Source organism: Macrobrachium nipponense, chromosome 28 (genome assembly GCF_015104395.2).
Source record: "Macrobrachium nipponense isolate FS-2020 chromosome 28, ASM1510439v2, whole genome shotgun sequence".
Classification (NCBI taxonomy): Eukaryota; Metazoa; Arthropoda; class Malacostraca; order Decapoda; family Palaemonidae; genus Macrobrachium; species Macrobrachium nipponense.
This window is the reverse complement of record NC_087217.1, coordinates 73,559,150-73,576,649: the sequence shown is the minus strand read 5'-3', so window position 1 is coordinate 73,576,649 and position 17,500 is coordinate 73,559,150. Positions and strand designations below refer to the sequence as shown.

At 34.6% G+C, this 17,500-nt stretch overlaps 1 protein-coding gene across 1 annotated transcript in view; it reads right to left on the bottom strand.

Moving 5' to 3' along the window:
- The window catches only part of LOC135201874 (cell adhesion molecule Dscam2-like), a 242,404-nt gene that overhangs the window by 143,116 nt on the left and 81,788 nt on the right, over nt 1–17,500 (bottom strand). The window contains 1 exon segment of the mRNA XM_064231174.1: nt 5,758–5,875. Within this exon segment, the coding sequence (XP_064087244.1) occupies nt 5,758–5,875 (118 nt within the window).

Below are 17,500 nucleotides of genomic sequence, written 5' to 3'. Positions count from 1 at the left end.
ATTTCTTCAGATTTGCCATCTTAGTGTACACGGATGGCAATACTTTTGTGACGGGTATGCTGTTTTGTTACTCCATATTTAAAAATGTTAAAGTAATGTTTGAAAAAAATATTGTATATTACATTCATATGAACGATATCCAATTTATCAATATACCACTTTATTACATCAAATTTCTGACTCGGTATTTGGAAGAGGTGCACTATCCATTTAGAGGTAAATATATTTAAAAGTTTTTATAATCTTATCAACGAGTCTTCTTTTTTCCTACCTTTATCCCTACATTAAGGGGTCGGTTGCCTGATGTGCATTCTCCACTGCCTTCTATCAAAGGCATCATCAGGCATGGTTTATTGTTTAGCAAAGGGGGTTTTACGACCGCATGCGCTTGCTGTCATCAACCAAAGTTATTTGTAATAGGCCTAGCCTTTTACAAAAAAGTACGACTGCAAGGCAGCAATTTCCACCATTATTGGCGGTGGGCCTAGTCTTTCACTAAAAAGTACGACAGCAATTCCCTTATCAACGAATATTACTCTTTAATTCTGAATTTATGTTCATTATTTCAATGCAGTGAAACAATGACTATTTTTTCTTGCGATATGATTTAAATAAGTGCGATTAGTCCTACATCTGGATTATTTAATATCAAGTACCCTTTATAATGGAGCAATATCTTACTCAATTCCCAGGTCGAGTGATTTTGGTAGGATTATGGTCTTTCACCTGCTGCTTTGTTTTCCATTTCCAGTTACTTAAAATAATCTACACTTCTCCTATGCATGGTTTGGCGCTGATTCTACCTGATTTTCCATCTTTCTTTACTTTTAAAGCTTCCTTTGTTGGTGACATTTAATTCAAAGTACTTTTTATTCATTCATTATTGCTAATGACTTAGGAGATAATATGTTTGATAAACAAAATTATCATCCAAAAGCAGCACCTATTGGCACAGAATATGCAAATTCATTTTCCTTTCACAGTTATCGTAGATTTATCTTTACGTTATTTATTATTCATCGCCGTTCGGTATATTTCTTGCATATCCACTGAGCTTCGTCTACTATTAACTTTCCAGCAGGACTGAATACATGGCAATACAACTGGCATATAGCCCTATCCTTGACTCTACCATCCGATGGTCTGTTTGCTTCAATTCTATAGATATAGTTTATGCTGTCGTTTCCTGAAATTGAGAAAAGACTTTTACTCCTAAAGTGCATCTTAACCCGTGGAAATTATTAAATATCAACGGTGGATAAGCAAACTTGGTTTCTAATGGCTCGGCAATTAACCACCTGGATAGCCTGGCGACCTTTAGTACATTCTTACTAATGTTAGGTTTCATAGTACGATACTAGTTACATTGTTCTTCATGCAACACGTGTAGTTTTATTACGCAAAATGGGAAGAGGGAATACACAGCGTATCCGGTGTGTCCAAGTAATTTATAGAATTTTCTTATGTTAGAATCAACATCGTGAAGGGATAATATGTTGGCGTGAGGAGGGGAGTTACAAAAAAAAGTCTTATTCTTGTAAGTACCCTTTTTAAGGAAGTACGCTACAGTAATTTGAGTAAGGTGGTTGGCTTCTTCAGCCAGCTTTATTTATAATTAGGAGAAGGTGGAGCGAGAAGGTGAATTATTAAGGAAATTAAGAGACGAATTAGAAAGACGAAAAGGGTAAAATAACCGTAGTGCACTTCTGTCATAAAGGATTGCGTAACCGCTTTAACGTTAATGCAGCGAGGTTGGCCAGATTAAGTAGAACAGTGTTGCAACTGATAAAAAACTTTCTGCAGATGCTCCTTCAAAAATAAATAAATAAAGGAATAAATAAATAAACAAATAAATAAATAAAGAAAATAAATTTAAAAAAACCTAAGAGGGGATAAGTGGGATTACAAAGTAATGGATTAAGGAAAATGGAGAGAGAAGGTACGAGGAGAAAGTGGAGTTGAATAAAGCAACCCGGTTAAAATATCCTGTCATGAATCGCTATACCGACTGAACACGGAGAACTGCTAAATCAGACTTCTTGCAAGCAGAATCCTTTATGTGTTTATAGTAAATATTTGAATGATATGAAAGCTCTACGAGATCTGCTTATATTTAAAATGTATAATAAAAGCCATGATTTTCAGTATGTCACTGCCACTGATGCATGATTATAACTGGTATAAAAAAAAAAGCGCAGCTGTTCCCGCCAGTCCAATTGTCGGATTTGAAAATATTTCCTCGATAAAATTGATAATCAGTCCTCCCTCCCAGTACCCCCCAAACTGCCTTAAATTTTCTGTGCTTCTGTTATAAGCATCTTAATATCCTAATATTACTAAGTAGAGATATATGGTGCCACAGTTTCGTAATAGATGCATCGAGACATAGTGCCTGCTCACCAATTACTCATGGAAATCATCTTTGATGCGAGGTATATCAATGACCTTTACACCATTACCGTTACTACAGTTCCTTTTATTTCTTTAAGAATATTGCTATTATTTTTTCTTCACTAAGTAAAGCGTTCACAAATTATGTATTAAAATGAAAAGTTGGGAAGAGGAAATTCTGTATCTGTAAAGGAATCAGAGAATGGAATTGGAGGGAACACTTTTGCTAAGTTTTTTAATGGAAATTCGGTAGGTGACAAATATGATTTCGAAGGAATTGAGTTAATCGTTACTAGAACAGTGGTTGAGGAAAGGCGTAATTTGACAGAGGGGTTAGAGCTAACTAATACTGAAGATACCTACAGTATTTGTGGTTTTCCGTTGACTGAAGTGAATGAGAAGGTGAGTTTGGGAATAACTGTGAACGAAGAAGAACTGGCAGTGACTGGAAGTGTGATTGGGGGGATTCCCAGTGGTCCTGACCGGAGGATGAGAGTGGTGGAAGAGAGTGTGGATGAGGTGTTGAGAGTGTTGTCAGGTATTGAGGAGATAGAACCGACCTCAAGCCCAGAAAATTTGAGTGGTCCGAATCCAGAAGTACAGGAGACAGTGTGGGAGACAGGTCCAGTAGTAGAATATGAATAGATAGCAAAGAGGGGTTTTTAGTACGTGAAGGGTAAAGAGGTTTACTTCTCTGGTATGGGGGTACGTGGTGGATTTGTGAGCTGGTTTGTATGAAAAGGTCGAATATTTCCTTATTTAGAAGCATTTTGATGTTTATTTATTTCTTCTTATTTTAGCTGTAAATATTGAATTAGTTTTTCGTTTTTTTTTCTCTCTGTTTTAGGAGTATCATTTGAGTCCTGAGAGAAACAGGTATTTTGTAATACCTCGTAAAACACGTATATTGTAAATGAATCACAAGGAATTGAAGGAAGTCTTCAATTATCGTGGGTTGTCTGCATATTGAGAAAGTTACCTTGTGACATCCCTGATGTCCCTTTACGTGACTGAGTATACACTCGTGGACTTTACGAATGAAATACTCCAATTGGAGGTTCCAAAATTTAATTTACTGCCCTCAAATAATAGCAATCGTCATTGTCATAAGCTTCATTGATATATTACTGCAGCATGGGTTGCTCAAGACTTCTGGATGATGGATTCTAGGTTTTCTGTTGCATTTCGAGTAACTTCCCCTTTCACGGATGGATTTATTCTGCTGTATTTAATCCCTGTGGTTGTGGGTTTATGTATATACTGTATATATGTTTGATAGTAATTTATTTAAGTTCAGTCCTGGTGATAAAGGGCAAATTCATACTGAGTGTATATCAATTTCAATTATTCCCTTCATTTGATCTAGTTTGATTTCGTAAATTAAGTAGTTATAGACAACTGAATGGGTCCTTGAGTGTATGTGGGCTGTGAAAGTGGTATAAAATCCCTACAGATTCTTTGTTTTGCTAAGAAAATAAGAATTTCATTGTTTATATATCATGTACACACATATCTTATATTACAATTGTAATAATTTCGGCAACCGATTGTTGTAAAGGGGCAAAACTCCATTTATTAGTTGTAGGTTAGGATTAAGAATAAATTAGTGTTAAGGATTTTTATCTGAATACCCTTACATATTTCCAACCGGCGCTACCTGCCTTTACTTGATTGTTGCTTTAATTCTCATTTGGCCACAACAAGGCAAACCTCACGAAAAAAATGATAATAATTGTAGCCAACACAAAACTGTTATCATAAATATGGGATTTTTCATTATAATGCGAAGAGTATGAGCTGATTTGACAGCGAGAAAATTGTTCACTGTCAGCATAGAAATTTAGCCACTGTATAAACAATATTTCGACGAATCATTGCAGCCCTATGATTAAGTCTGATCTCCCAGTCCCTCTTAACCTTCACTAAATGACTTCATCCATAAACGATGCTCGTCAAAAGCAAAACAAGAAATTGCGAGTAATTGCTCCATCCAATTAGTTACCGAATTAATGAAGCTATTTTAGAAAAGTAAAGCCAAGAGTTCCTTCCCAGAAAGGTCGGCGGAAAGACTAAATACATACTTCAATAACATTCAATATGCATTAGCAGAGGAATTCCCGGCCACTCGAGCAAATGGCATTTTTCACTAATGAAAAGGAATGGAGCGGAAGACTGGGGGGAGGGGTGGTAGGTGTGAGAGAGGCAGGTGGCCCCCCCTGGATTTCATTATGGCTATATTCGTCTTGTTCCGGCTTTCTTCTCTTGCTCCGCTAACACTCAAGCGAGCTTGGAAATAGCTATATTAGACCTGAAGGTCGGAATAAAGGAACGGTTTTCTGTGGCACATACCAAAAGTGTCTTGAAAAAGATGCTTTCTACAAGTCACATACAAAAACACCGAAAAGAAAATTTCCCCAAAAGTAACATTCAGAAATTCTTCTAAAGCACGATTCTGTTGACTAAAACGCAATGAATTTAAATATTCATTTACATGTTTCAAAATAATTAATTCTATTAATCTATAGGGGAGGAAATAGGAGTAAAAAAAAAGAAAAACGACATCACATTATAGATAGATTATAAAACATCTGCGGTAACAACTTTATAAAAGAATAAAGTTTGAAGCAAAATAAAAAAAAATCTGGCGCTATTCTTTATATTTCACGCTGCCAATAAGATGTCGTTGCTTCAGGGACAAATCCTAAAGGCCTGTTAAAAGATATGTTTTTTTTTTCTTTTTATTAACAGCCTAAAGTTCATGATGAGAAAGAGGCGGTAAAAAATCTCTTCCACTAGAAAATATCTAGGAAAAGACAGTGGGAAGGATTAAGACAGGATATGTAAATTATTTTTCATAAAAACAACTAAAATAAATGAGAGTAGGAGAAGAGCATTCGCTGATGTAAACGCTTTCTTGAGCTAAATATGAACATTAGGCAAATGAGAGAAAACTAAGGGACCGGCGAAATGTTTTTCATTCTATCATTACTCATTTGAAGACGAAACCCTTTTAAATCATAATTCACTTTTTTTTTCAGTCAAGGGCGATGCGCAATGATAGACTTATTCCTGGTATATACTTAATTTCTGAATTAATTAGCTCTCTGTTCCACACCAGATAAAAAAAAAAGTATATTCAATTATATCTAATATAAACTATAATCTTAATCCAGAGACAGTTTGCGAAATGTGTGGTATTTCATGTTTATTTATGTTCTGGTCAATTGAGACTTTCCCACATCGTCTGTGGATATATCAGGATTTATAAAGAAAGATGAATGATCCATCCTGTTAATTTAGTATGAAAAAATAAGGAAGGAAATCGAGGGCAAGAGAAAGGAAATATGTGAAAATGATTCAACTTACTTGACCGTTGGAGTGGGACTTCCAGTGGCTATACAGGGCAGGACGAGAGGAGCTCCTTCAGGAACTGTCACAGAGCGCTGTTGGTCCACAATGGAAGGCCTAGAAGGTTCCCCGTGTTCTGTGGTAAGAAAGAGGAAGAATGATTTCGTGTAGTATTTTGATAAAAGGCGTATTTCTTATTTTTTAATGGTAAAATTACGCAATGCCACTGAGTAACGCAATTAAGCTAAACATTCTGCCTTTCCCGTTTAATAGCTCTGCATCCTGCTAAGACGGGTAATTTTCAAAGTTACCGCATTACCAATGAAGTAAATAGTTTTTGCAGTAGCCTGCTTTTATTAATAGCTCAGATTAAATGCGCCCGTTTTAAACTTCATTACATTGTGCCAGCATACTATATTCAGAAGCGTTATTTTCGATCTTTAGTAAGAAAAAAAGTTTCATGTTTTAGAGATAATAGCAATCAAATTCTTCCTTATTTTGATTTCATAAGAAAAAGTGACATCTGCATAGGGAGATATCCCACCAGAACTTCATAAAAACGTGGAATGAATTTCTTTCAGGAGTTACTAGCATTTTCTCTTTATATATATATTATATAATATATATATATATATATATATATATATACTAGTATATATATATATATATATTATATATATATTAAACTATTATTAATGTTAGTAATTTTGGTTAGATAATCAAATTAATATTTTGATCACATTCGCTTATTTTCTTAAAAGTGAAATGCTTGAATTGAAATAGACATAAAAACAAATTAGAAATTTAACATGATGATAGTTGAGGTAGGGAAAGTTTTGAATTTATTTTGATCAAATTTGTGTCACATTGATTAACTGTCTAATGATCCAAAGGGCGCTTGGTATCATAACCAACTTAATACGATTCTTCTCTTTAAGGATGATTTGATCTTCTATTCTTTATTAAATCATGGGAGTCAATAGCATGTCACTTCAGAGAAAGAAATCCACTTACGAAAGCAAGCCAAAACTGAATTCGAATTTTCTTCTGTGCAATCGAGTTTTCTATACGGCGTACATGGGGTATGAAACTCTCAACCACGGCCCACAAGTTTGGCACTTGATAGTATTCTGGGGAGGAATCTAAACTCAAACTAAAATCTTATTTACTAATAAGCATTCATTAGTTAAAGTTTTCGTAATAGTTCTAATCACGTGACAATGGTTGAAATTATTATTCCTAAAGTAATATCACCAAATACTGCCGAAGAATATTTGTCTTTGCGTTCCTTAATGGAGCGAGAGAAGATGGTAGCAGCACTACACGATACAGGTGTATTGTGTCTGTAGCCCTCTTTTTTTTTTCTCTCTTCTTTTTTTTTTATCTTTCAGAAAAAAATCTTCGATTCCCGTTCCCCCAATTTGATAAGTATAATTTATACAAGCATTAAACTGTCACCTGTTTGGCTTTCGTCTTTCATCTTTATATCCGAGTCTTATTGCCCGATGCAATAAGAATAATAAGTGCTAGTTGCTTGGCTCAGAATTAATATCAATCCTTTCACGAAGTTCTACGGTATTGCACTAACTAATATCACAAATGTTAAGCTGATTGCATTGCCACGTTAACTAGTATTCCTTCAGTATTTTTAAAGTCGATACTCGCTATTTTTATACATAAGCAGTTAAAGTTTATAGTTACTTATTGACTTACTCATATTTTACGTATTGTTGTTTTCATTCAGGATTCTTTATTTTCGAAGTTAATGACATTTTACACTTGGCCCAAATGTATACTCGTCTATTTTCTTTGCTACTAACAATTTCTCCATCATTCCTAGGTCAACGAAAGCCTCCGAATTTCTGGATTTATTCACACCTTGGCTATGCTTACTCCTGTAATCACTGCGTCCGATAGCAGGATATATGAAGATACTCTAACCCCTCCAGGTGAGATCCCAGCCTGTGGATGTTATGTTGTGGTCTACAGAATATATCGTGGTCTACTGTTACTTTATTGACGTTCATGGCTACGAATCGCACATGGTAAAGTTAGTGTTGTGGTTTACGGCTGCCTTACTTTAGCATAACATGAGTGGGCAAGAATCCCAATTGGAAAGAAAAGATTCTAGCATTTGTATCCCGTGTGGATTCAGTGTTTACAGGGGTGAGTATGTCCAACAAACATGAGAGATAGAGAATTTCTAAAGCCTTTTTTGACTTACTACTACTACTACTACTTATACTACTACTACTACTACTACTACTACTACTACTACTACTACTACTACTACTACTACTACTACTACTACTAATAATAATATAATAATATAATAATAATAATAATAATAATAATAATAATAATAATAATAATAATAATGCGCTCATAGTAAGAAAAGTGATGGACTCCTAAGGAGGCAGGTTGCAACCCGGAACCTCACACTGTAAATACCATCCAGTCGAATTAGAGGACTGTGATGGAGAAAAAAAAAAAATAAATAAAAATAAAAACTAAAAAATAAAAAAATAAAACAAAAAATAAAATAATAATTAATCACTAATAATAATAATAATAATAATAATAATAATAATAATAATCAAAATAATAATAATAATAATAATACCGTGAATGTAGGACATTGAGAAAAATTAATCAATCTTCATGCATTTAATAATTATGTTCCAATGTAATTAATTATATTCTCGTGCATTTAAGTGGGACATGTCGGTGATAACTAAATGCATGGTTCATTTCTGCGAAGATAATGACATGAGGACAAATTTTTAGTTACTTGTGATCCACAAGTTTCACACAAAATGTACATTCCCAATTATTTTTTCATCTTCACTTGTTATTTCTGAGGATTTACTTCTCAAATAAATCATTAAAGAATTTTAAGAAAAAACCTCATGCCTAAATGTCTTTAGAATCACTGTCCTATTTGCAAACGATTCTCTTTCACTGGATAGAAAGATTTATTTCACACTCTATCAAGATTTTCTTTGACACTGCAAAGTAAATGATGAATTTTGATATATGAAAAAATAAATTATACGTGATAAAAGTAAGCCTTTTATCCTTCTAAAAGCAATATTGCACTAATTCCAAAAAACTCATTCTACAAAACTTCCTTGAATCTTGTTTATGTGAGTCTCCATAATTGATGATAACGACTAGAAACTACATTATTACTCGTGCATACAGAATATCCCGCCATATCTTCACTGTTATCTCTTTTTTTATACTTTCATATAACTACTTCAATGTATTGCGTGCAAGAATAAACAAGTAAAAATGCGCAATAGACTTTTCTGTACAGCCACAGCTAACTTTGACTATAAATAAAATAAAAACTATCGAGGCTAGGGGCCTGCAATATGATATGTTATATGTTATATATATATATATATATATATATATATATATATATATATATATATATATATATATATATATATATATATGTATGTATATGTATGGCGAACATTAAATAATAAATCACTCTAATACCTCACTAATATAAATAAAAAGATATTTCTATAAGGAACACATTTAAATACAGGATATCGCTGAAGAAATAAAAAAAGAACACTTGGAAATCCCCTTTTCCCATACTTCTCTTTCCCCTTACACGAAGACTATATGTTCGCTTAGCTTTTTTATGTTTTTTTTTTTTTTTTTTAACAAAACTCAATATATCACATATACATGCAGTTCAATTTGCCTCTGTATTCTCTTCCAAACAACCGAAATAAACAAAAGCATACCCGTGGGCAGATTGCTTTGTCTCTTGTAATGAGTAGGAAATATGCTCTCCGTATTTTCTATTTTCCTCCTCTCTCTAAAACACAGGACGGGGATGATGGAGAATAGAACGTAGAATGCAAGCAATATAACTGACTGCTTTAATCAAGAAGCAAGCCCCAGGCGTGTTGGCCCTCTCTTCCCTAAAAATGGTAGAGGCAGAGAGGCACGTTTTGTAAACCGCTTTTGTTGTTGGACATGTTGATGATATTAAGAACAGAATGGTATGCGCTCGAACGCGCAGAGACATTCACGTGCTCTAGTGCCTTGGAAGGGAAGCCATCTAATTCATTTGCTGTTCTCCCTCAACCACTCCCATGATGAACAATGGTTGTTTTCATCACTTTCATTTCAGGCAATGGCGCGTCTTGCATCAGCTCAAGTGTGAGACGAAGAATGAGTACGCTGATAATTTTGGAAGACAAATGTATTTAGTAAAATCCAATAAAGTACTGTTGTTAAGACGTGAAAGAGATACATGTGGTTATTAGTTGTACCCGGCGAGCTATTATTCCCATGCGATTTAAAGAATTTGGGTAGTATAAAACATCAAATATATATGATTTTCTGGAAAATGTTATCAAAACCTATAGCGCAAGTTTTGCAGTGAAATAGAAATATACACCATTCAGCGAAGGGTTTGGATTTTGGACTGTTGCCAAACTACCTTCTTTAGATCAATTCTTTTCAACCCATGGAAGACAAATACTAGGGGTGCATTAGCATAAATATGTATTCCGAACTGTATCATATTTATTTAAAAGAACAGCCCTGATCCCGCTGGTAGGCTGGATACTAGCAGATACAGATGATACCTTTTACCATCATGCAATCAACCCCGAATATTTCTCCATTCAACCTTCTCTCTTAACTTGAAAAAGGTATCGGCCGTATCTGGTAGTATCCAGTATACCAGCGGGATCAGGTCTGTCCTTTTAAAGAAATGTGATACAATTCAGAATACATATTTATGCTAATGCACCCATAGCATTTGTCTTCCATATATTGAAAAAAATATTAACTAAAGAAGGTATAGTTTGGCAACTGTCCAAACTCCAAACCCTTCGCTGAATACTGTATTTCTTTATTTCATTGCAAAACTGGCGTTATAGTTTTTGATAATATTTTTCAGCAAATCATATAATTATGTCTGATGTTTTATGCTACCCAAATTCTTTAAATCGCATGGGAATAATAGCTCGCAGGGTACAACTAATAATCATATGTATGAGAGCGTTTTATGAGCGTTGTACATACATTACGCTATAATTTGTTCGTTCGAAAATGTAAATATCTCGTCATTTTTTATACTTATTTTAGATAACTAATGGTGATACTACTTTGTTAGTAATTGTGCTGTACTATGAACTCGCTACAAAAGGACAGGGGCAACGGGAGAGAGAATAAATATTGTAGTTTCCCAAAATATCTTACGGTTTACGGTATAATATATATATATATATATATATATATATATATATATATATATATACATATGTATATATATATATCATATATATATATATGTATACTATAATATATATATATATATTATATATATATATATATATATATATATATATATATATATATATATATGTGTGTATATATATTTTCAGAGCTCGATCTTCAAGGTTTTCACTACTCCCTGCTCAGTCAGCACAGTACTGTTTACAAACCTTAACAATTCTACCGTCCATGCACGAACCATCCTCTTATTCCACAATTTAACACTGTTGCATGCATCACTTCATTACACCTAAGTTTTAATTTATCCAATAAATGTAAGATTAAATAAAAGAAAGGAAGCATTGGGTGGTTTTAGCGTTAAAAATCCAGTTGTTTGCCCCGGGGCTGATTTTTACCTTCAGATAGGAGTGGCACAAATAGCGCCATGGAAATGAGCTCGAATTTGTCTCGCTCTCAAATAAATCATAAACACTCAGTTGCTTACCCGCGATGAGAACACCTTCACATATCATTCACATCTCTTCCAGCTTTCAAAATTCCCTCTCAAATCATAGCGAATACAATAGTGCTACATCCAGGCACTCCTTAAGAATTCCCTTAGGATTCTTGACAAAGCATTAGTGGAGAAACTGACCCAGGGTAAAATATTTAGATCTGGCACTGGTGCTACCATAAGCAAAGTGCCACTCACTCTGAATGCCTAACCTTTTTAATCCAGAGTCTTTGCTTAGGGCATTCTCTTTCTCTCATCCTGTTTATGTAGGATTATAATTGGAAGATAGAATACGCTAAAAGTACAGATAACAATAGTTAACATCTTATCTAGACATTCGACTATCTCCAGGGAATATTCTTTACCTCTTACTTTTCTGATTACTTGCGCCTTTGATTCCAGAGGAAGGTTAATACTCCTTACTACTCGCTTGTTTTGAGCTTATAGACATTATTTACCCTCCTTTTAACCTTTTTCTACTTAACTCGCTTTATAAAACTGGATTTTGGACTTTAGCATTCTCGCTCAGTGCTTGGTACCACTTATTGGCACTTGCAATAATCAGTGACAAAGATCACTAAGCAGGAGGAAACAATAGGCTTAATAAAGGCTACTAATGTTTCTATGTAAAAATGTACAACTGTCTTGAAAATCTGTATTACTTAATAATTTCTAACATAAAACAAGGAATTAACATTTGTGCCTTTTAATTTTATTTCAGTATGCTTAAAAATTATTGTATTTATGCTTCTAGTTAGTTTTAATTTTAATTTTACCATTATATACATATTCCCTTGGTGCTTATGCATTGTGAGAGAGTTTGTACTTTTAGTTTTAAAATGAAAATGAGTCTCTTCCAGACATTCACACCCATAAGGGCATTAAACGTTTTCTTTTGTGGGGAGTTGTTGCATGCGTTACTTTATGACGCTTGAATTTTTTGCCTAATTTTAATATATCCAATATAAGTACAATTGAACTCAAAAGAAACGAAGCAGCGGGTTGTTTTGCAGTTCACAAATTCAGGTGTTTTGCCCAGGGTTATTCTTTGCCTTCAGATAGGAGCTGCAGAAATAGTGCCAGGGAAATTAGTTCGAATTTGTGTCATTGTCAAATAAATCATAAACACTCCCAGTCACTCGACCGCGATGAGAATGACACCTTAAAGTCACTGTAAATCAGCTTAGTGTGAAAATAAATCAGATTAGCTTAGTCTTGCTTGACATACCGTTAAAGCTTCTTCTAACTTTCAAAATTCCCTCTCAAATCATACTGAATACAATGACGTGACATCCAGGCACTCCTTGAGAAAACCCTCAGGATTCTCGACTTAGCATTAGCGTGGACAACGGTACTTTTGAGAACTCCTGCATCCTCCTTAATGACAGTGACCATCCCTTAAGCCTATTGCTAAATTCCCTATCCAATTCTGTGTAATCAACTTCAAAGACCTCTCGCTCTCATTAGTGCTCAGTGCCACCTAGCTCGCAGGCCACCTACATTTAGTCACAAAACATGGGGAAGGGGACAGATTCAATTTTCACACCATTACTAATTTTGTTGTGTCAGTTGGCTTAGGGATATGATACACTCATTAACACCTCCACTCTGGTGGCCAACACATTTCGACCCACCTGCATGCCATTCAATATTTGACCTGGCCCATACCTTCCGCACCTATTAACTCCACTCACTCCAACCTCTCTCTCCTTTGGGACGCCGAGTCTTTTGTTGTAGACAATAATACACCCAGTTTCGTGAAAATACTGTTCTCTTCCAGCACTACCTGGGGATTTAGAAGTTCCTCCTTTGAATATAAAAGAATAGATGCTGCCAATCAGAAAATAGACAGTGCGATAAGGGACCTGGATCACCCTTAGAAGTCAGTAAAATAAGGTGGGAGGCCCTGTCACGATACTCCATGTCCGTAGATACCTCTGGTCCCAACTGTCCATAACGAGTTGAGAGAGACTCATCCTTCCATTCAGTCTCAGACTCCAAACAAATCCCTAACTCGCTCAATTAGTCAACGCAGCATTTGTGCGACCAGCCATTCCAGTCGCACCCAGCTTACTCCCTTCATTGGTAGCAAGTCCACTGACTAATTCAGGTAAAATACCAAGAAGCTATTTTTAACAAGAAGCCAGTGTCTTTAATTCCAGTTCCTATTCCTAACATGCTCTCAGTTCCCATGAGTACATAATCAATTCCACTATAGAATTTTGTCTACCTAATTCCATTCCAGTGAATCGTGATCTATTGCAGTGACATAATTATCCGAGAAGTGATGAAGTCATATTCGTGAACAGCGATTTAGGTGCATTTTGCTTGAAACAGTGCAAATTTTGTAAAGTTTTCCTTTGCGCTTGTATCTTGAGTAAAGTAAAGTCTTGCAAAATCTTGGCTTCAGTCGTTCCCAGCTGTCTTGCAGATTTACTGGCGGTGCTGTTGTATCTATCTGTGTCAAGCAATGGTGTTATTAGAAACAATTGCAATGTGCATTTACCAAAGTGATCATAGACACTGTCTTGAGTGGTGCACTTCTCCTTGTTGTTCTGTGTCAGACCCGTCGAAGGAAATCCTACTTATTTTTATATGTTAACTTTAAAGATTAGGTCTAGTTAATTTTAGTTACTTATTAATACCTGTTATGACACTAGTTAGTGATTGTAACTGTTTATCGTAATCTACAGTGCCATGGAGTTCTATAGAAGCCCCTGTAATTTCTTTTATAATTCTAGTGAAATTATACTTTATTTCAGTGGACGCATAGTGTTTCTTTTGACCAATTTGGTAACTTAGTATACTTTTCCCAGCAATTCTTTGACTTACTTTGTTCTCTGTCCCCATTTTGTTGGTCCTTCATAGTCACTAATTGAGCCAAAACATTGTTCTAGTCTGTCAATTGAAATCCTAACCTTTGTGCCCAACAAAACTGCGGCTGGCACACAGCAACACCTACATTTACTGTACTTTTTAGAATTATTACATCACTTCATATCCATAAAGATATTAAACAGTCATAGAGACATAACACTTCCGTTAGCCAATTTCTACTACAATCCAGACATTATCCATCTTACAAAGCCTAAAACACACTTCGCATCCATCATAAAAAAAATTCCATAGCCATCACCAATTTAACTTCTGCATTCCTAACACCATACACATGACAAATTTATTTATTTGAACATAAACTTTCTTTAGGGCCATGGGTGCTATTAAAAAAATTGTCACATAAATGTTTCATAACAGATACTTGGTCTGTGCACCATCTCCTTTATCTACAGGCCCTATTCGTCCCCTTTCAATGCTTCTATCACCTGCTTTACATTTTCTGGCAAACGACTAGCATACATCCTCTCTGGTAAATATCATCCCTGTCATATTACACATAAGGATAATATTTATTCATCTCGTTCATGCCTTTGGAACATCCCCTTGTCCATATATATCTTATATACTTTCACTAACATATCACAGCATCTCGCTTGCAATTCAGTCAACTCAAAGAACCTCCATTTGTGTCTTGTAATTGGACTATTTGCCTCCTGAATATTATCTGCCATAAACATTTAAAAACTTACTCTAATCTCTTCCACTTTTAGGTCATTCAGCTCTGTCAGTTTGTCATTCTCAGCATTCAACACATCATCTAAGATACTGATTTCATTGACCAGGACTGCATTCTCTCCAGACGCCATATCTCCATTGGCATCATTCTTTCAATCAGAGAGCCATTTGGTTGGTAACCTAACTTGTTTAGTAACTTATTCTTCGAGACCACTTTTCCCTCCAATTTTATTGCATGCCTTATTTTCCTCTCTCACTTTATAAGTGGCTACTTTATCCATCCTCTCTTATCTTGCAACTGCTCCAGAAATAATCTTTCATATTTCACAAAACTTCTCTTTTCTTCACTTCAAAACTTACTGTTTATTCTTAAATACTAGTTTCAGAAAACAGCAAAACCTTCCTGCTTTTTCTATTGACTACTGGAATTTTAACACTGCTCACATACTTCAGTGTCTCTGCCTTCAAGAGAAGCCCATTTGATATTAATTTTCTCTTTATGTGCTATCCAAACTTTCATCTTATTAAACCTAATATTAGCCTTGATACCCACTGTCTTCTCAGCCTTGCACTTTCATCTATCTTAACTTACTTTTGCTTTATGTAAATAATGATCAGATATGCCTTCAGCCAATCCTCTTGTCCCCATTATATCCCTTCTTGATTTCTCATCTTTCAATAACATATTCGTATCTCTCAACATTCTCTTTATCTTTCACCTACCATTGTATTCAGATGACCTACCACGGCCAAGATTTAGTGTTCTCTAACCCCAAACAAGTAGAGATTTACTCCCATATTTTGTTTTTTTTATTCTTATCCATACACACTCACTATCAAAACGTTTTTCCATACCATCCTTAATCTTAATTATTTAATTACTTAACTAAAACATTTGTTCTTTTTCTCCATCACAAGAGGACCCCAAAACAATATCCGCTCTATCTTCACAAACACAATATCACCTTTGCTAATCATGTACTACATTTTGCCTTTTTCATCTTAGCGCTAAAACAATAAGGTTCCTCCCTTTAAAAAATTCGGGTACCTTCTATGTCTTCTCAAAACACCGAATTGCATTATTCCCTTAAACCTATTGTTTTTTCTAATAAGAATATAATGGTTTATATATATATATATATATATATATATATATATATATATATATATATATATATATATATATATATATACTATTATATACTATACTACGGAGCAGTTCAAGAACGCCACAAATTCATATATCTAGACTCTAATAGACCACGCACAAAAGATCTATTCTAAAATGAGGTCAATATTACTTCAAGGTTTAGATAAAGAAATGAGACCCGTAGTGAAGAGGAGGCCAATTATGGATGAAAAGTAAAGAAGATAAGTACAGTGCAGCTGCTCGTAAGATGACTCATCGCTGCAAAGATGTTTGAGTTCCATCAACATTGTGCCATAAAGTAATCTTTACATATATGGTAGTCGTTGCTGGTTAAGTTGATAAGTAATAAATATTGTGTGACCTTGGTATTTAATGTGTAAACAATTCTAACTATATCTGAATTTAAAAAAAGATATCTAACATACTGAAAAACTAATAGAATAATCAGTAAGCTTGAAATCATTATTAAATACGTTCAAGTAGTTGAAGGTTTTTAGAAACAACACTAAAATGGCTAAGGTTTCTGAGGCTTTATTTTTGGTGACGGCGTTGGAAGGTGGACAGTGGTTGACATTAGTCTGAGTCACGAGTTTTTGATGCCTCTTCACTTGATCTGCCTTTTTTCAAGTGCCGTGGAGAACTAGAGATAGAACAACAGACATAAGCACAAGTTTTTGATGTAATGAAAGGTGTACTGAATCAAATAAAAAGAAAACGTGGGAAAACTTGCAGTGAATAATGAAAATATAACATTCTTGTAGGTGTTACAGTATTGGCTGAAAAAAAGCCGTAGATATGAAAAAAAAAATGAAATAAAATAAGCGCTTTTAGAAGATCATTTAAATTCAAAGTTAGTTAGTATGGGTTTATAAGGGTAATTATAAGACAGAGACATGGAACAACAAATGTTATTATGGATGGTACATGAATGGAAGTGTTTCCTCGTTACTGACATTTTTGAGTAAATGACGAGCGAAAAGGTAAGTAGCTAAGTGGGTGAATGGAGGAAAGTATCTGTGTAAATGCAAAAAGGTTTGTGAAGAGTGAGAGGAAATTGGAGATTCCATAGGCATTCCTCCAACGACAAAAGGTTGCAATGTTTGTAGGCCAAACTTCCGCATTTATTTACTGTGAGAAGATCTATTTTTTCTCTAACGTATCTCAAAGAATAGGAATGTTTAGTTACTAGTCTCTATACAGCTACAATTGATATGCCCAAATATGTTTGAAGACGACCTGTCAATTGCCTGGATCTTGAAGAACAATCATAA